This window comes from Petaurus breviceps, unplaced genomic scaffold (assembly GCF_028583685.1).
Source record: "Petaurus breviceps papuanus isolate PSGF00001 unplaced genomic scaffold, PetGlider_PUasm1.0 175, whole genome shotgun sequence".
NCBI lineage: Eukaryota > Metazoa > Chordata > Mammalia > Diprotodontia > Petauridae > Petaurus > Petaurus breviceps.
In genome coordinates, this window is record NW_027185764.1 from 67903726 (window position 1) to 67924215 (window position 20490).

General features: G+C 35.3%; 1 protein-coding gene across 6 annotated transcripts in view; it reads right to left on the reverse strand.

Annotated features, from left to right (window-relative positions):
- ECPAS (Ecm29 proteasome adaptor and scaffold) overlaps positions 1–20490 on the reverse strand; it is a 163586-nt gene that overhangs the window by 138284 nt on the left and 4812 nt on the right. For 2 of the 6 annotated variants that reach the window (XM_069085303.1, XM_069085301.1), the window contains exon 2: positions 16096–16206. The exons of 2 other annotated variants lie outside the window; for them this stretch is intronic. In XM_069085303.1, the coding sequence (XP_068941404.1) occupies positions 16096–16117 (22 nt within the window). In that variant the 5' untranslated portion in view covers positions 16118–16206. The remainder of the gene's footprint in view (positions 1–16095; positions 16207–20490) is intronic. 2 more of the 6 variants (XM_069085304.1, XM_069085305.1) reach the window with 1 other exon arrangement.

Sequence of the window (20490 nt, forward strand, 5' to 3'; positions counted from 1 at the left end):
AAACATAATACAAATACATGCATGCATATATATGTATTGTATATACATATACAGACATATATGTATACACACCTATAGGATAGCTCTAATTGGGGATTTGTTCTGCTGAACTATATATATTTATAAAAAGTTTTGTTTTTACTTGCTTTTTTCCAATGGGGAGGAAATATAAAAATAAAATAAATTCTTAATTTAAAAAATTAAAGTACATCGAACTCAGATGTGGGCTTTCAATAAATGATCATAATTACAAAAATGTGAGAAAAACTTGGGTTCTATCTTGCCTGATAGTCTTATTTTGGAGATACATTATCAGTTTTTCCTATCATTTACATATCTTATAGCAACAATACCAAACCTAGATGCCCCTCCCAGAATAAGCTTATCACTTACAATTAACATCACCAGGTTGCCAACTCAGTCTGGGATATTCAGACACTTTTCAATATCCTCCTCTCTCCCTCAGGAGGGCTGGAGGATGGAATACTAAATTCCTCCCAAAACCTTCCTTTGTGGAGGGCACAAATTGGACTTCTATCTCACTCTACTTTTCATCTACAGCTCAGCTTGGTTTCAACTTAAAAGAAACAAGGTTGTCCTTGTTCAAACCACTCCCCACCACTACCAGGAATCTTCCTTTCATATGTAGTCTTCTCCCATTAGATTGTAAGCTCCTTGAGGGCAAGGACTGGGGGGGGGGGGGGGTTATTTGTATCTCCTACTGGAACAAGAGAGAGGCTTAATAAATGTTTATTGAATTGAATTTTATGACCAACCAAAATGATTTCAATTATTATAAGTGGCAGCACAAATTTCTCACAATTAAAATGAACTTACTTGGATATAAAAATGTCTCCTCCACCCCTGAGTGGAAAATCAAAGAATCATTAAATTTCAGACCCAAAAGTGTCCACAGAAATCCAACAGTGCACCAATTTTATTTACACTGAAGAAAAAGTTTTGAAAAATTTGAGGAACTTTCTCAAAACCACACGGCTTGTTGGTGACTGAACCAGAATTAGAGCTGAGGTCTACTGGCCCCTTAAATGATCACAGGATTTAGAGCTGGAAGGGATCCTATATATATCACCTAGTTCCATCCATTCATTTTATGTAGCAAAAAACTGAGGTCTAGAGAGGTTATGTGACCTGCTTAAAGTTGTTCACAAATAAAGTAACAGAATCAGAATTCAAACCCAGGTCCTCTCTGTCCAAATGCTTTGCTCTATAAGCAAAGTCACTGTCATAATTCCAAAAAGGTCAGGAATCACTGTCTTAAGGAATGTGGCAAGCAAAAATAAAGGCATATGGTGAGTACAACCTGACTGTACTTTAAAATACTTATTTAGATAGTTACATTCTTGGCAAAGTCTGGGAGAACTACAACCTAATACTGACATGAAAGTTTATCTGTACCCTTTTTTTCTTTTTTGCCTTTTGGAGGGCAACTGGGGTTAAGTAACTTGCCCAAGGTTACACGGCTAGTTTTTTGTGTGGGTGTTGAGTGTTTGAGGCCAGAACCGAATTTGGGTCCTCCTGACTCCAGGGCCTGCACTTTACTCACTGCGTCACCTACCTGTCCCATGTACCCTTTTTTTCTAAGAATTACAAATGTTTCTTTACATTGGAATTTGACAAGAGAAGAGGTATGAAAATATTAAGCAAGCAAATACTACACTGTGTGTTCCTTTCTGATTCATGATAAATCTTTTTTTTTTAATAAGCAACTGGGGTTAAGTAACTTGCTCAAAGTTACACAGCCAGTTATTTCTGGGTGGGTGCTAAGTATCAGAGCCTGGATTTGATCCCAGGTCATCCCAACACTGGAGCTGGTGCTCTTACTCACTGAGCCACCTGGCCGCCCCTAAGCAATTGGGGTTAAGTAACTTGCTCAAGGTTACACAGCCAGGTGTTTCTGGGTAGATGCTAAGTGTCTGAGCCTGGATTCGATCCCCAGGTCATCCTGACTCTGGGGCCGGTGCTCTTACTCGCTGTGCTATCTGGCCACCCCTCATGATAAATCTTTAAGACAGAAAACCTGGCTCAAGCCAGAAGAAAATAGAACTAAGTACGGATATAGGGTGTTTTCCTGCATACAATAAATTCTGATTAACAGAAACCAAACTAGCCAGAATCTTTAAATAACTGAAGTTTTATGCTGTATTTAGGCTACAGAGAAAAAGTTTGTAAAATCAAGAAGAAAAAGGTCCTTGGAGATTAAAAAAAAAAATGAGGAAAGTCCCATATGGATCCACAAGGACTCCAAGATCTTCAACTGTCCCATTGTTGATTATATAGAGCTACAAAGCAATGATACCGAATCTTTAGTAAATATAGTATAGTGTAGTAGAAAGAGCTTTAATGATGGAAAAAAAAAATGTGTTCCAGTTCCACCTCTATTATTAACTAGTGTTAGTTTGGACAGCCAAAGACTTCAGTTACTTCAGCTATATGTCTATAAGAAGGGAATTTTCTAGATGACTTTAAATACTCCTTGAGCCAAGCAGAAGAAAAAACAGAAACAAATTAATGCTTCCTTCGAAGCATTCAATTTGAAAGGATAGACTTATTCCAATAGTGTTGCTTTTGTTGTTTAAATCATTTCAGTCATATTTGCAGTTTTTTTGGAGAAGATACTGGAGTGATTTGCCATTTCCTTCTCCAGTTCTTTTTATAGATAAGGAAAAGGAAGTAAACAGGGTTAAGTGACTTGCCCAGGGTCACACAGCTAGTAAATGACTATGTTTTCCTGATGATGAAGATGAGTCTTCCTCACTTCAAGTCTAGCATTCTATGCACTGCACCACCTAGCTTCCTGGTAATGATGCTGCTACTGTTCAAAATATTTGGAGTTCCTCTCTGAAAAGGCTTCCACAACTAGTTAACAAGCAATACCCCAAAACACAAGTTTCATTAATAAGACCTCATTGTTTACAACAACAACAAAGAGTATTCTCCAATTTGATCATCCAATGTAATCACTAGACTTGATTCCAAATGACTGAACTGTTTAATGACTAAAATGGTTGCTTCAAAAAATCAAACTCCCTTTCTGAAGGACAAATATTTACAAAAGCTGATGATATTTAAAAGTAAAATGTCTCAGGTTCTTGGTGTATTTCCAAAAGTAACACCAAAAATGTTTGAACAATGGCATCACTGGAATAAGGGTATTTGTGCTTTTGAAAAATAACACACATAAGGATATTATAAACTTTTTGTAATTTTTTCAAAATAATACATTACATCAAAACTGTACTTCATACTCTAAGACAGGAATACACATGAAAAAGATTTTTAATTAGGTCTGAAATGAAAGGTTTCTCTGCTTAGTCCTCAAATAGCTAGAATATTGACTGAAATGGTACATTATTCCTCCAGCAGACCAGTCATTTGGAATTGTGAGTGCTAACTAAATTACTCTGACCTAATTCTTATTAAAATTCTTATCTTTAGGGGACGGCTAGGTGGCACAGTGAATAGAGCACCAGCCCTGGAGTCAGGAGGACCCAAGTTCAAATCCCACCTCAGACACTTGACACACTTACTAGCTGTGTGACTTTGGGCAAGTCACTTAACCCCAACTGCCCTCCAAAAAGCAAAAAAAAAAAAACCAAAACCATTCTTATCTTTAAATTGTACAGAGAGATGACCTTTTAAATAATCTTATGACAAACTTTCAGCAAAGTAAAAGAATAAAGATCAAAAAAAGTTCTAGGATCTCTTCAATAACAAAAAATGCCACAAAACAAAAACCAAAAAAAGATTAAAATCGGTCTCCAGGAAAAGGGGGAAGGGAAAAGAGGATGGGAAAACAGGAGAAATTGTAGATGCAGCAGAATTCAAACTGCTGCTGCCAAGGGGCTACAGGATATAGCTCTTCCCCTCTAGCTTAAATGGGAACCTCTGCTGCTTTGTTCAGCCTGGTCTCCAGCCTTCAGAAGGGCCTGTACCACCCCCACCACAAAGATCTATACTCCACTCCATTAATAAGGGATTCCAACACCTCATTACTTTATAACTTAGTATCTCTTACCAAAGCTCTAGCTACACAAACCTAAGAGACTTTTCAAAAATAATTCATCTTTTGGGCTCATAATCCTACCAAGAATTTCCTTAGGAAAGTAGAATTCAGATGATTTCTAGCTCTTATCCAGGTGTACTCAGTTCTCTTGTAAGCATTAAGGCAGTAAGGCAAAGAACACACACAGTACAAGTTTATCATCTACAAATGTAAATCAATCTGTAAGCAGATGGGGGTGTGTGTGTGTGTGTGTGTGTGTGTGTGTGTGTGTGTGTGAGAGAGAGAGAGGGAGAGAGAGAGAGAAAAGGGGTGTAGGAATTTTTCTTAAGTTGTATAAATTAATAGTATTATACTATAAGATATACAATCAAGATAATCATATAACACATATTTTTATGTTATATAGGTACAATCATGTCATATCTTATCTATAACTATAACATATATAATACACATATATATATTTTTTGCCTTTTTTTGGGAGGGTAATTGGGGTTAAGTAACTTGCCCAAGGTTACACAGCTAGTTTTTTGTTTTTTTTTTCTGTGTGGGTGGTTAAGTGTCTGAGGCTGGAACCGAACTTGAGTCCTCCTGACTCCGGGGCTGGTGCTTTACTCACTGGGCCACCTAGCTGCCCCTAATATATATAATATTATCATTATTATATATAACTCAAGAAAATTTCTCGTGATCAAGAGTTTCACTTTATCTTGTCCTACCTACAGAAATGGTCACATTTTAAACGTTACCATTACTCATTAGTGTTTCCTTGAGCTCTGTGTAGTAATTATATTATCATTATTATTATTCTATATAGCTCAAGAAAATTTCCTCAAAAACAGTATTATTTTAAGAATTCTACTATTAAATACAACTCAAGAAAACTCCCTTCACCCTTTGTTAGGTCACATATAGTTGCTACAAACTTACAGTCCTACACAGGGGATTAAGTCTCTTTTCCCTAAATCCGATAAAGAATACTGAATCACTAGAGTTGACCTTTTCCCTCAGATCTGAACATTACACATAATTCACAGAGACAGTGAAGGGGAAATAAAAAAAAAACAGAAATAGGAAAGAAAGTCCAAAAAGAGGGAAAGATGAGTTCCATTTTGGACATAGTGAATTTGAAATTCCTATAAGATATTCAAAATAATTAAGTCCGACAACTATTTCTATTGTGATCTATATCTATCCATCTAACCTTAAAAGTTCTGGCCTACAGTAAGGAAAGAGATTAGTGATGCATATGAGATGAAATATCCATAAAGAGTTAATATTTGAACTCACAGAAGAAAATAAATCACCATGAATAGAGAAGACGGCCCAGGACAAAGCCCTGAAGAACATATGGGAAGAGGCAGAGGACATGATAAAAAGCAAATGAGACTGAGGAATAGTCAGCCAAGTGAGGGGAGTGAGAAGAATGCCAAGAAACGAGAAAAATGTCCAGGATCACGGGACAGTTTACACTATCAAAAGCCACAGAAGGACCAAAGAGAATTAGGATTGACTTAAAAGGCCATTGAATTTAACAATTAGAAGACCATTCATAGTCTCAGAAGTCTCAGTGATGTAGTCAGAAGTATGATTGTGATAGTAATGGCAATTAAAGATTCCCCTGTATTGGCTTGGTTTTCAAATTGATTGTGTTAAAACCCAGAGCTTGTTAATCCCACCTGTGGGATGGACTTGTTGATGTGAAAAGAAAATCCTGAACTGGGAGGAGAGACAAGAGAGAGGCAGAAGAACTTTTTGGAAGCAGCACCTCGTGGAGGCAGAGAGAGACTGAGAGGATTGCTGGGAGCCACTTTTGAGACCTGCCCCTTGAGCTGCCAAGGACTGAGGAGACATGGCTGTTTTGCTGGTACTTTGTCTGTCTGTTTTGATGTTGTTTTGCCAGATTTGTCCACTGGTGAAAGACAGTCCTGTTGTTGAAGAAGTCCTGGAACCTGGCTTTTGGTTAAGAAGCCCTGAGACTGTCCTGCAGACAGAGAGTAAATACTGTCCACTGGTGAAGGACAGTGCTGTTGTTGCAGGGGTCTGGGAACCTTTCTGTTGGTTCAGAAGTCCTGAAGAAGGATTTTCTTGTTGTATGTTTAAAGAAATCCTGGGAAAGGGTTTTGCTAATGTTTTCAGGGGTTCTAGGACTGTTCTACAGACAGAGGATGAATTAATGAAGGGACTGGCAATGTATCTTGTGGCCTTGCTAAGCCTTGTCTCCCCAGGAACTAAGATTGCTGAGAACTTGCCTTGTGTCAAGATGAAGAAAAGACCTCCATTTGGGTATTAAGTGCTGTGCTTAAACTTGATGTAACTCTGGGGTGGATTCAAATATGATCCAGGAGTGGGGAACTTTTGACCTTTTTGTGCTCTGTGATTGACAAATGAAGGTACTTTACTTAAGTTTGGAAACTAATCTCCATTTGAGAAGAGGGGGCTTTGTGGTGGACTAAATGAAGGATAGCCTAGGGGTGGAGAAGTATTTAGACCAGGGACTTTGTAATTGATTGAATGATTGGAAGGTCCTGGGGTGGGGTAGTACTTGGAGGTTATTTAATCACACTTAGTAAATGCTGTATTTGGAATGATGTCATGTTTTGACCTTCTCTGTTCTTGGTTTGTCACTGAATAAAATGGAGAGCACCTATGCTGGTATTCTGAACCTTGGGAAGTTGCCTTTCCTTGGCATTATATTACAATGATTGAACTGAAAAATGAATGAGAAATAAAGTAGAAGCAGAGTGTATGTATGAAAAAGAAGAAATAAAGGGATTGTAAGCTCAAGTGAAGTAGTTTGGGTTTTTTTAAGCACTTTGCACAGTGTCTGGTACACAGTAAATGCTTAATAAACTAATGCCTGTTGATTGACCAACTAAAGGATGGCAGTAGACCCGAAAATGTTTGTAGGAAAAAGGCAAAGAGAAAAAAGATACAGATAACTTTTGAGATATGAAGTATTGAAAATCAAAGAGTCTACTAAAATTTCTCAGTAAGTAGTAAACACACACAAAGTAAGATCTACAGAAAGAGAAAGTGGTATGGGGAAGACAATGAGGGAGTGAGAGAATAAAAAGTATGAAACAATAGAATGCTTATCCTTGTAGCTCTGAAGATCTAGTTGAGTTAACATGAATTTGTATTGCATCCAGTTGGCACAGTGCTATGACTTTTTCTAGTGATGTTTAGCAGCTTGAGAGTAGAAGCAAAGAAGGGTAGAATACTCCAAGGATGGACTTACAGGGAGTGAAGGGCAATAGTACAAGGGGGAAAAGGAATCGAAGTGACATGGAGAAAGAGGTGGAAGAATAGGAAAGTATAATCAGAGAGGGGAGTTTCAGCATTCAAAATCATACAGATTTATGGGTAATGGTAAGAAAATGTGGCCATCCCTATGGGTGACAAGATAAAGTAAAGCTGGGGCGGCTAGGTGGCACAGTGAATAGAGAACCAGCCCTGGAGTCAGGAGGACCTGAGTTCAAATCTGGCCTCAGACACTTAACACAAAAACTAGCTGTGTGACCTTGGACAAGTCATTTAACCCCAACTGCCCTCCAAAAAAAAAATCCAAGATGAAAAACTGACAAGTCTGATGAATTTAAAAGAAGAAGAGAGAGGTGTTTAAGGGATCATTAATGTTCCCATGTATAAGGCTATATAGAGATGAAGGTAGATAGAGATGAAGAGAAAGGCTAACAGCCAGGAAACGAAACCATTAAGAAAGGCAAGGGAAGCCAGTAAATCACAGCAACAAGAATCTGGACCAATAGTAAGAAAGAAAGACTGAACTTCAAAATAAAGATAGGATGCTGAGTGAGGATGGCAGAAGAGAGGAGAGGTCTTGAAGTAGCAGGGAGAACCAAAGAGAATGCCAATTCTTTCTCCTGTCGCAGTGCTATAAGAAGACATGAAAGAAGGAATCAGAACTGAAAACAGAGGGCAGAAAAAAAGCTTTTGATGAATATAAGAATATGAAAAAGTGGAAGATAAAGCAAAGTTTACATTTCCCTGATACTCCTAGAATAAAAAAAATAATCCAACAGAGGAATTAAAAAGATGTACCCACACACAAAGAAACTCTACAGTATAAAAGTCTCAGGATTAAATCTACGAAAATTCATATTGAAATCATTAGAAGAAATGTACCCCATACACAGCACACTACAGATAGCAGCTCTTTTATTACAACAAAGAACTAGAAACAGAGTAGATATTCACTGATTGGGGTTAAACAAATTGTAATTACGGGAACATAATGAAATATTAAGCTATCAGAAATGATGAATACAAAGGAGAATGGAAAAAATTAAATGAACTTGCTGAAGTAGAACCAAGGAAAAAGATACACAAAATAACTACAACAAGGTAAATGGGAAAAAGAACAAAAAAATAATCAAAATTGAATACTGAAAAAGTATAAATAACTGAGATAGGTCCAAAGAAAAGATTTAAGATGCCTCATCCAGCCTTTTTTGCAGAGACAGGAGAACTTGAGTATAGAACACTGCATATAATTTTGACTTTTTTTTTCTGTTGGTTAGCTCTTTCTCTTTTTTTATTCTTTATCATAAGAGATGACTTTCTAGGAGGAGCAGGAGATACAGTAAGAAATGTAAGTAATATAAAAATAGATATAAAAATTATTTTTAAGAGACTCTATAAATAATAAATAAGACAGTGAATGTATTAAAATAATTCTATCCCCTGCCACAAAGCCTTTGCCCAGTTCTTGAGACATTAGCTAATGATAGTATGAAGCCACCACAATTACATTTAAAAACTAGGCTTTTCTTAGGGGCGGCCAGGTGGCACAGTAAGAACACTGGTCCCAGCGTCAGGAGACCTGGATCAGTTTCGCACCCACACAAAAATAACTGGCCGTGTAACCTTGAGCAAGTTACTTAACCCCGATTGCTTTAAAAAAAAAAAGTAACTACGGACAGTATGAAATACTTAGGAGTCTACCTATCAAGACATACATAGGAACTATGTGAACACAATTACAAAATGTTCTTTACATTAATAAGTTTCAGTAATTGGAGAAATATTCATAGCTCATGGATAGGCAAAACCAATATAATAAAAATGACACTACTTAAATTAATTTACTTATTCAGTGTCATGCCAGTCATATTAGCCTTACAGAGTCAGAAAAGAGAATAAAATTCATTTGGAGGAACAAAAGGTCAAGAATATCAAGGGAAACAATGAAAAAAAAAATAATAGCAATACCAGATCTCAAACTATACCACAAAGCTGTATTGTCAAAACAATGTGACACAGGGTAAAAAATAAGAGAGCCTAATCAATGGAACAAATTATGAGAACAGTATCCTCATGTTTGATAAACCCAAAAATCTTAGCTACTAGAGCAAGAACTCACTGTTTGACAAAAACTGTCACATAAACAAGGAGACTGGCAGAAACTAGGCATGAATACACACACACATATTATATGTATCATATATTAAGACAAACTCCAAATAGGTACCTGATTTAGACATAAAGGTGATATCATAAACAAATAAATTGAGCATGCAATAAATTACCTATCAGATCTATAGCTATACAAAGAATTCATGACCAAATAAGAGATAGAGAGGTTCATAGGAAATAAACAATTATGATTACATATTTAAAAGTTCTTGCACAAATAAAGCCGATGTAACTAAAATTAGAGATACTGTAACTAGGTCTATACCCCAAAGAAAGAACTGGTTTTCTCTTCCTTGGAGGTCTTAAATTAAAAGCTAAATGAATACTTGTCAAGTATATTATGGCGCAACTGCCAAGTCTGACTTATTTCCTGAGTTCAAATCCTACCTCAGACACTTACCAACTGTGTGCCCCTGGGCAAGTCACTTAACCCTGTCTGCCTCAGTTCCTTACCTGTAAAATGAGCTAGAGAGAAGAAAATGGCAAACTATTATCTTTGCAAAAAAAAAAAAAAAAAGTCAAAAGGAGTCACAAAGAGTTGGAGATAACTAAAAAATGACCGAACAACAAACAACATATTAAAGCGAGAGATTCCTTTCAGGAATGGGTTGGACTGTCCCTTCTCAATTCATTCTTAGTTGTCAATGAAATTTCCATTCTCATAATCCCCTACTTCTTTCCTAATCCAAACCCTATAGTTGATCAGCTCCAACTCTACTGTTTTGTCTTCTCTAATCCCTTGCCCCACAGTCCTGATTCACAACACTTTCGTCAAACTTCAATCCTGTATTATCCCACTATTAAAAAAAAACCAAAAACTGTCAGCATACATTGCTTTAATAGGGTTGTTGCTTTATCCCACTATTTTGTCACCTATACTACTTAGACACTGTACAAAGCTGAAGGAAATCACACAACTGAGGTGATTACACCACAATTCTGTGTATGTAACTTTAACTGCATCTTGACATAGCAAAAAAGTAATTTTACTACCATTCCTTCACACAGGCTATACATCAAACCTTCTCTTCTGTTCTCAAACCTTCCATAACTGTCCTCCTCCCCATTCTATCAGCTGGAGAGGTTCTAAGAAAACTAAACCCTTTTACTATGAGTTTTTTCTTCATCTCAAAACCCTTTGGACATCATTTCCCACTCTTCTCTTTTCCCCAAATCTGATAAGTGATATTCTTCATTCCATTCCTTCCAGTCTTCTCCAGCTGATTACCACCTATCTGCTTGACATTTTATACCAATGTCCCATAGACATTTCAAATGCACCATGTCCAAAACGGAGTTCTTTTTCTGCACACTCATCCATCTTCCAAACTTCCTTATCTCTGCGGAGGTTGCTGCTATTCTTCCAATTTCCTAGTTTAGCAACTATGACATCCTCAACTCCTCACTCTTAACTCACTCTATATATCCTATTAGCTGCCAAATTTTGTTTTTCTCCACATTTCATCACCCCTGACCTAGACCATTGCAATTGTCTTCTAACTGGACTCCCTGGCTCAAGTCTCATTCTCCACACAGCTGCCAAAGAGACTTTTTTGAAGTGCAGATGTGACCAACAATCCCCTACTCAAACTCAGGTGAATCTCAACTGCCTTTTGTTTCAAATAGAAACGTTTGGCTTTTTAAAATCTTCAGAACCTATCTTTCCAACCTCATTATGCATTCTTACCATTTTGGAATCCTAAAGTTCAGCAACATTTGCCTTTCTTCTGTTCTTTTACACACATGATCCTCCACCTCTGTCTCTTCAACTCTACCTCACACTCTAAGACTCAGCTGAGCCACCACCTTTTACACGGTCTTTCTTGAGTTCAACTGTTAATGCTTTCCCTAATTACCTTGTATTTATTTTTGTTTTTTGTATACACTTACATACATATACATTTCCTCCAATAGAAAGTAAATTCCTCAAGGTACCATTTTTTCCCTTTTGTCTTTGTATCTCCAGTGTACAATATAGTATCTGACACATAGTAGGTCCTGATTGTTGATTGAACCCTGGGTAAATCCCTTTTAAATCTGACTTTCAGCATTTCTGCTATTAAAAACGTCAAGGTTGTATTAAACAGTCTCTAAAGTCTCTTCTAGCTCTAAATCTATGACTCCATAACAGGAAGGAAATTTAATGTATATAGATGGCCTGAATCAACAATGCCCACAGTATATAAAGGCGGATTTGTTTTCTTTTTAAGATACTAGTTCCCAGGATCCATGGCCTTAAACAATCTACTAGTTCTCAGGCTCATGGCTTGTAAACAATCTCACCACACTTGTGCACTGAGATATAAGGATAGATAATGTGAACATCTGAGTCACATGCTCTGTGCTGAATCACCACGATATTGCTAAAGTTAACATAAACTTGTGAGGCTACTGCTGGCAAAATGCCTTCGTGTGCTCCTCTATAAATCAAGTGAGCGCTGGTCAGTACGTAGGGAATGAACAAGCTAGAAAGTTGTGCCTGCCTTGGTTGGCCCCCATAGAGACTTAAGGGGTACTGCAGTAGTCTGAGCTCCTACTACTCCTAGTCTAGAGAGAGAGAGAGAGAGAGACAGAGGGAGGGAGAGAGAGAGAGGGAGAGAGAGAGGGAGAGAGGGTGAGAGGGAGACAGAGAGAGAGAGAGAGAGAGAGAGAGAGAGAGAGAGAGGAAGAGAAAGGGAGAGGGGGAGAGAGAAGAATCTCTCTTCTGTTTCTCTTGTTCTAGAAATAAAAGAACTATGTAAGCATTATTCCTAAGAGACAGGACAATCTTATAGTGTACCTAATAAACTGTCTATGTTTTTCTTAACATTAAGTAAATATCTCTTAGTTGAGTTTTAACAATAACAATTCCAGATTTTTTTTAGAGACGAGAATAAGAACTAAAGACTAGCTTCCTAAATAATTAGAAAGTACATAATTTCAACAAGATTTCACTCAGATTTTCTCTAAGTTTTTATTTTTTGTGGAAGAAGGCAATAAATCTATTCCCTCAAATATACCACGTCCTATCACTTCCATACTCCAACCTACTATGAGACAAGAGTCAACAGCCCACTGCAGGTGGGACCCTGGGCAAGTCACAACACCTCTATGGGCTTCAGTTTTCACATTTATAAAATTTACTTGAGTAAATAATTTCTCATATCCCTTCCGGCACTAATATTTCTATGGTCCTAGAGATTAATAAACAAAGTGCTGGCACTTTTTTTTTTTCTTTCACCCACCCACCCACCCACACACACACACACACACACACACACTCTAGAACACAAAAGGGACACCAAAAGGAACTCATTTGTAAGCATGAGAAAGTACTACTCAGGTATGCCAGGAAAACAAAAAAAATATGAAACCATGAGTCTCTATTTCATGCCTTTTACTTAAAAAAATAAATATATATTATAAATTCCACATATTACTTTTGAAATTGTCCTGGTTATCTGTGTTTCCTTATGAACTTCCTTCTGTTCTGTGAGTTTTAAAAAAATGTTTCAAAGGCCTTTTTTTGGGTATCATTATTGCTAATTTCCCCTCCCCTAAACTTCTCCATTAAAAATGGAGGGAATAATAAACTCAATACAAAAAACCAACTTAAAAATTTTAAAACCAACCTAAAATTGAAACAAACCTTATATTTCTACTAGGAAACAAAAAGAATGTTTAGATTACTGCCTAAAGCACCATGAGCCAATTAGTCTAGAAATACAATATATTTTCAGATAGAATTTTTCAAATGACCATGGATATATACTATCATTTATAACAAAATTTGTTCCCTGATGTCCTTCTGGTTCACATTTTTAAAAGATGACTTAACACACGTGTACTCTAAGAACCAAAAAGAACTTTTAAAAAATGAAAAAATCTTACTACATAATAAACAGGAAAAGGGGAGAGAGCCAAGGAAAAGGTAGTAAAATGAAAAAGAAAACCTTTTAAAAAATGAAAATATCCCCTCTAGACAAGGGTTATTTTATTATTTACAATACATATAGCACATTCCTAGGATGGCTATGTGTAGAAGACCTGTAAGTGATTGTTTTCTATAAATTATTAGTTATCACCTGAGTACTGTAAGATTCCATTAAGGAATTTCTGAGTATTTACATCTGAAATTTAGAAATCATCTTCTGTAGAATCCTATGAGTGATACCAATTTCTAAATTTTTCTTAGGGGATAGGGACCACAGTATTTACAACCATTATTACAAATACAATATTTACAAAGCATTCTAATTTATCTAACAATTTGGCATTAAAAATGACAATTGTAATGCCACAAAGTAGAAGACCTCAGTGCAACCAGCTGCTTGTCCACTTAATACTAGAATGATCTTGGGCAATTTACCAAACCTCCCCAAGCATTAGCTTCCTAATTCTAAATGAAGGAGGTTTAGACTGGATGATCTCTACAGTCGCTTCTAGCTCCAAATCTATGATACACATTAGAAACAGAAAAGCACAATATTTTGTCATTAAACCTACCATTCTTCAAGTATAATTATAGATGAGAAGTAATTGACTATTTTGAAGAAAAAAAAACCCTCATATGTCTGAATGAGTTGTGCAATGCTTGGCTTTTCTTCTTTAAAAAAATCAGCCTCGTTACTTTTCCTTCATTACTTTTTCAGAATACCATATGGTTTACTAATATAAGAAAGTCATTAACATATTAGCCCTTAAACTCATTAATCTGCCTCTAATAACAGTGTATTATAAATGATAGCATACAACATAACGAGGATAAAAAACGTGAAAGCAAAAAATGAATTTAGCTAGCATAATTATTTCACCTCCCCCCAAAAATAATTCTTCCAAACCGCCACTTCCTCTGTACTTCCCAATTTCACTTATTTATTTCTGCTGTCCTGCCATCAGTGTTTCCCAGGTTCTCACAGTCCGTGTGCCAATAAAGCACAAGCTCAGCAAAGTACCAGCAGAGTCAGTGAGATATTCATCACCTTTGATACCCGTCACTAGCTGGTGAATTTTTTTCTCCAGCCACAATAAAAAAACTGAAGAAATATTTAAGGAGAAAAAAGAGTACCCATACTTAGGAAATAACAAGGCTTTTAAAAGAGTAAATACTATTCCTACAAGGTTTACCAGGGCCATAAAAAAGCAAGCCAAACTTTAAATGACTCGGTGCTAGATGCCATTAGGTCCATTTCAAAAGCAATACTTTCCCCAGAATCCTGCCATATAATATCACAGTATCTGTAATTTTTCTTTCATTATCAACAATGTATAAAAACCCAGTAGAAATGTAGCTGTGATGTGGTAGAAAATCTAGTGATATTGAGAGACATCAAACATATCATACTAGCATAGAACCGAGTATACCAGCACTAAGATCAAATGTTTAATTAAAAAAGAACTAGTTATCATAACAAATTTGCAATTTTTCAGTTGAAGAACTCCAAGTATTATCAGTTACATATGAATTAAGAGTGCCATTTTATTTACCTAAGACAAAGTTAAATGTTTGGGCTTTTTTTTTCTTTAAGAGAATCAGGGTCAGAAAAGGAATATAAAAAAACAGAAATCCCTCACCATCAAGACAAAAATGTCTCTTAACACAGACTTGAAGTAACCAGTTCTACTCAATGTCCCAATTCCAATCACATTTAAAACGAACTTCTACATACTGACAAGCAAATTAGTTTTCTAGAGTCAAGCTAATAACCAGGAAGTTCCATTATTTAAAAAAAAAAAAACTGTCAGCATTGTTTTAATAGGGTTGTTGTTTCTTCCTTTTTCTGGACATATTTTCCTCCTTAAAGACCTAAATATTGCCAAAGAGTAATCAATATGATCTGATTATAGGTTCTACATTTTATCAATATAGCTTACTGCTTAACTAAAGGGGAAAGAATTGAGATAAAAACAGTATAATGCCAAAAACCTCTTTTTGTTCAAAGAGTGTACAGAGAATGAACTTTGCCAGCAATTCAAAAACATTGAAGAGACCTGCAAAATATAAACTCTCAAATTTCACTTTTTGTCACTGATATTTACGGCAACTGTTTCATAAATTTCTGAATAAAAAATATTAAGGAATGAGAATCATCTTTGGAGAGGTTAATCATCTGCTTACTAAACTTTTTCATATACTGCTCAAAAACTATCATCTTAGGATAAATATCTGAGGGAACTAAGAACAAGAATTCAGTCAATTACTCCAAATTCTAACTCTGCTCTGTCAATGACTAAGATGTTGATTTTATGGCTTCAGTTTTCCCTTTTAAAAAAGACATTCACCTGCACCAGAGGAAATTTACAATAATTTATCAATTAATCCTATATAAATAAACAGAAAAGCAAGGCATAAAAATTACTCTAACCAACATTTTATGATTCTAGCTAACCAACTATTTTCAATTCTGTAAACCTGGTTAAAATTTAAAACTGCCATTTCTTTAGTTTATATTGATATCCTGACCCCTCCCCTTCCCCCAATGGAATAAATACAGTGTTGCTGGAAGGATACATGCATGCACAGACTGAAATGTATTCCTCTGGCTTTCAGAAATGGCAGGGGGAAAATGTGAAATAAGAAACCTGAGAGAAAGTTTCAAACTGGTGGTATGTACTACATAAGAAAATATAGACCCTAAAGAGCTAAATCTACTAACCTCTACAGTCAATGCGAGACATGGTTTATCCAGCCTTGACAAAAATCCTCTGGACCACCAATGGAATTTGTTCATCCACACGTACATAAGCAATTGTATAAAGAATCTATTCTTCAGAGTACGAAAAAAAGAAATACAATTTTAAGATGCAAATTTATAGAGCTGCCACTTTGTTAAAAAAAAATAAAAGCACTTTTCATTTTTAAGCCAACATCTTTGAATGTTATGGGTTTCAACTCCAAGGTAAGGAAAAATTGTTAGTTAACACCAGGATGAAAAAAAAAAAAGGAAAACAATGTTTCCATATAAACTTTTTTTGAAATATAGGAAATGAAATGCTGAACATAAAAAAAAAATTCAACACTAAGGTACATTCTACTTTTATTTCAAAATATACTACCACAGCAGCATGGTACAGTAGAAGGTGAATAGAATTCAGAGTCAGAAAACCTGGATTTGAACTTCACTTCTGCCACTAATTGTCAGATCATGTTACCTCCTTGGGCCTCCATTTCCTTTTTGAAAAATGAAGGGAAAACACAAGATGGTCCCAAGATCCCTTCTGAATCGATATTATGAACTCAAGAAAGCCCATTTTTATGTAAAATATTTTTTAAGATTTGAAATCTTACTACTTTCAAGTACATGTGAATTAGTTAATAAAGTAGTAATAAGTAAAGGTCGACAACGCTTTTCAGCATTTGCTCCTTTTGGTTTTTTGCTCAGAATATTGCAGGGAACTCCCTATGCAGAAACAGCTACTGTGATCTGCAACTAGTCTGAATTTTTAAGTGTCAAAGTTTTCCAGGCCACTGAGAAAGTTAAACTACTTGCCCAAGGTCACATGGTTAAGGTGTGTCAGAGTAAGAACTTGAATCCAGGTGTTCCAGGCTCCAAGCCCAGCCTTCTATCCATAGAGACAGATTGTCTCTTAAAGAAAAGTTAAGATTTATAATTATCAGAGTACAGATCTATACACAAATACAAACATAACCTAGGTTTTCAATCAAAAGTTTTTAATTACTCCTAACTAGTTTTAACATTCTCCTTTTAATTTACTCAGCAAATACTTTTTCATTAATACAAGGGTAAACTCTAACCTGGGGACTAAATGAATGAATTAATCTCAGTTTCCTCATAATGAAAGAGGTATAGTATATGGTATATATAAGGTATATAGTATAGTATATGACCTCTAGTATAGTAGGACCTCTAAGTAACCTTTCAGCTATTAAATAAAATATAACCCTGTGTAAATTTTCTGATAAAGTCACGTGAAAAAATGTTCAATTCTCCTTAAAGTTAAAGAAGCAAAGATATCAGTAAACTAAAGCAAATTTAAATATCTTCAAAATAGTTTATATCTCAAAATTTGAACAAAAAGTGTTGTCTACTGCAGAAACTAAGTGTTGCAGAGAGACATTAACTTTGAGGAGGTTGAAAGGCCCATGTATACTATAGAGCATACAACTATAAAATGAAATTGCTTCTTATTTGATTGAAAAAGGATTAGAGTTCCCTAACATGCAGCAGAATCCCTGTATTTCATTCAGAACTCTTGGGAGAGTTTGTTGCACAAATTTGAGTAAAATACCACTCCTACAATTTTTTAAAATGAGAAATAGAAATGAAAAATATATTTTTTGAAACACGTAATATTGAAAGGTTTCTAATATAGAATCAAAGAGTCTAATTTCTTCTTTTTCTCAAAGCCTGTCAAAAATGAAATGAATACTGCTAAACAGATATAATCCCAAATCAGGTAAAATCAAAACCATGTTGCTGTCAAACTTTTATTCCAACTGGTACAAGTATGAGGAAGACATGACAAAGGCCAAAAAAAAATCTTTTAAGAAAATACAAAGATCACTGGCATACATTTTTGCTGTTTGACATAACAAAAGAAAAAAAAGTGTCCCCCACTATCTAGCAATCAAAGCTAACTAAAATTAGAGTTAAAAAAGATTTCTATTTTTTGATGACAGATTTGAGAACTAAAAATTGGCAAAGTACTCAGCATAATTTTTTTTTTAAAGAAACATACTGCCTTATTTTTCTGGCAAACAAAATTCTCTAAATATAATTTTGATAACACAAAATAATTGCTCCCAAATTTGTTTAATCCTCAGCTCCCCAAAATTGAACCTCCTTTTTATTGGGCAGAGGTGTAGTAATGCTTTTACTGACACTGTCATTTGTATTTCCAACTCACATTTTCAAAATGAATAAATAATTTACAAAATGCTAGTGATGGTCAGTAACTTTTCCCCCTATGTTAAGTGCCATTTATCAAAACATACGAGGCAGGACTAAAATAGAAGATATATGCTCAAACTATTGGAATGGAATAATATTGATTGAAATTTTAGCATTTCAACTTAATCAAATTAACCTCAACAGAAATGATCTTATCAATACTCACAACCCTCCCACGAGTATTAGCATTTTGTTAAAAGCAACATGAGCTGCATTATAACATCACATGAAGAAAAGAATGAAAGATCAAAATGGAATGTAGTAGTCCCACAGGGCTCAAAGAAGAGAACTCAACCAACCAGTTCATAAAACCTGGAAAGTAAACTGTCTTCATTTTTATCCTTCCTGTTCAGATAAAAGCTGACATAAAAACCTGGAAGGTGAAAAGGGTGATTTTAACATACAAATTAATCAAGAGATTTTCCAGGAAGATAAGAGAGGGCCTTTATTTTATTCCAGTCCTTCAGAACAAGCCTCTCTTTAGAGTTACAGCATTACATGAAACGAATATGTTCAAATACCCACAGTTCTGTTAAGCGTAAATTAGGAAGTTTAGCCATCGCAACCACTCATCATCAAGCTTTAAGTTTATATGAAGAAAATCTCTATTTTTAAAAAATATTTTAACAGCATGATATCCAATCAGTTAAATTCCAATGTCTATATATTTTAAATCTATCACCAAATCAGACATCACTTGCCAGAATATTATAGGATGTTTTTTTCTTGAACTGTCACTATATCAATGAAGATAAAATTGCTTTAAGGACTTTAATAATTAAGAGGTGCACAATGTGAAAGCCCTCAAAAGCTAACCACCAAGAATATACTCAAAAATCTCCCCCCTCTTCATGTCAAAAATATCTGTCCCCTATTAATATGACTAAAAGACTAACTTTTCCACTTGTTGGCACAAAATAGTATTGTTATACAAACTCTTCTCTGATTTGAAGACTATAAATTTAATTTACTGGATAGAACTGAAAGCTGAGCATCTATTCTCACAAACACAAACACGCACACACTAAATCCTAAAAATAACTAAAATCTCCACTTCCCACATGACACCATAATACTGCCAAAGTGTTTTATCTCCATTATCTCCAACTCATCAGGTAATTTGATCTCCAGCTGGATCCTCTGTAGTAAAGTTTCTCAAAATGCTGCAAAGGAACACTGAAACACGACATTTTTTTTTTCTTAATGAATCATGTTATTTTTAACAGGCAATAAGAATAATGAGTTTAAATAATTTTACAAGCATTCTGCCAAAGTTTTCTTTTAACTGAAAGGTTCTACCACTGTGGTAAAGTTTGAGCACCACTGCTCTATGAAGAGTCAAGGACAAGAATCAGGTTGAAGTATAGCTGGGTTACAATCTGCACCAATGGAGAATATTCACCTTTAATGAGGTCATGCATCCATTAAAGTAAGAGTTATATACTGCAAGAAATGCCTTCCTGAGCCCTTAGAGATCAGGACTCTAACCTTCTTTGTGTCATGGACTCCTTGGGCAATCTGATGAGTCCAATGGACCCCTTCTCTGAATTATTTTTTAAATTTGTAAAATAAAATATATAAGAATACAAAGGAAATCAGTTATACTGAAATACTATCAAAATATATATAAAAAAAGAATTCACCAAATCTAGAAAAAGAATCCCTTTTCTAGATAGTGACAAGGCATGTGATACTTTTTATAAAACCAAATTAAGACTTGTTATTATTTATAAAACCAAATCACAGACTTGGTTAATTACACTGCTTTTTTGGCCAACAGTATCAATATCAAACAAATAAAAAAACTTCAGTGGTCAACTTTGCTTCTTATAGTAATAACAACAATAGAAAATAGTTATATATTTCACTACAGGTTTACAAAGCACTTTCCAAATATTATCACATTTGATCCTTATTTTACAGATGAGGAAATTGAGGCTGGGGAGTTAAGTGATTTGCCCAGGGTCATACAGCTAGTAAGTGTTTAAGGCAAAATTTGAATTCAGGTAAGCTGACTTTTCAATGGTTCAATAGTTTATTAAGGTATTAAGTTAAAAAACTGTTGGCCATATTTAGATTTCCTGTATCCACAATTTGTGCTGTCTCTATTATAACTATGGAAATCCTAGAAGACTATAT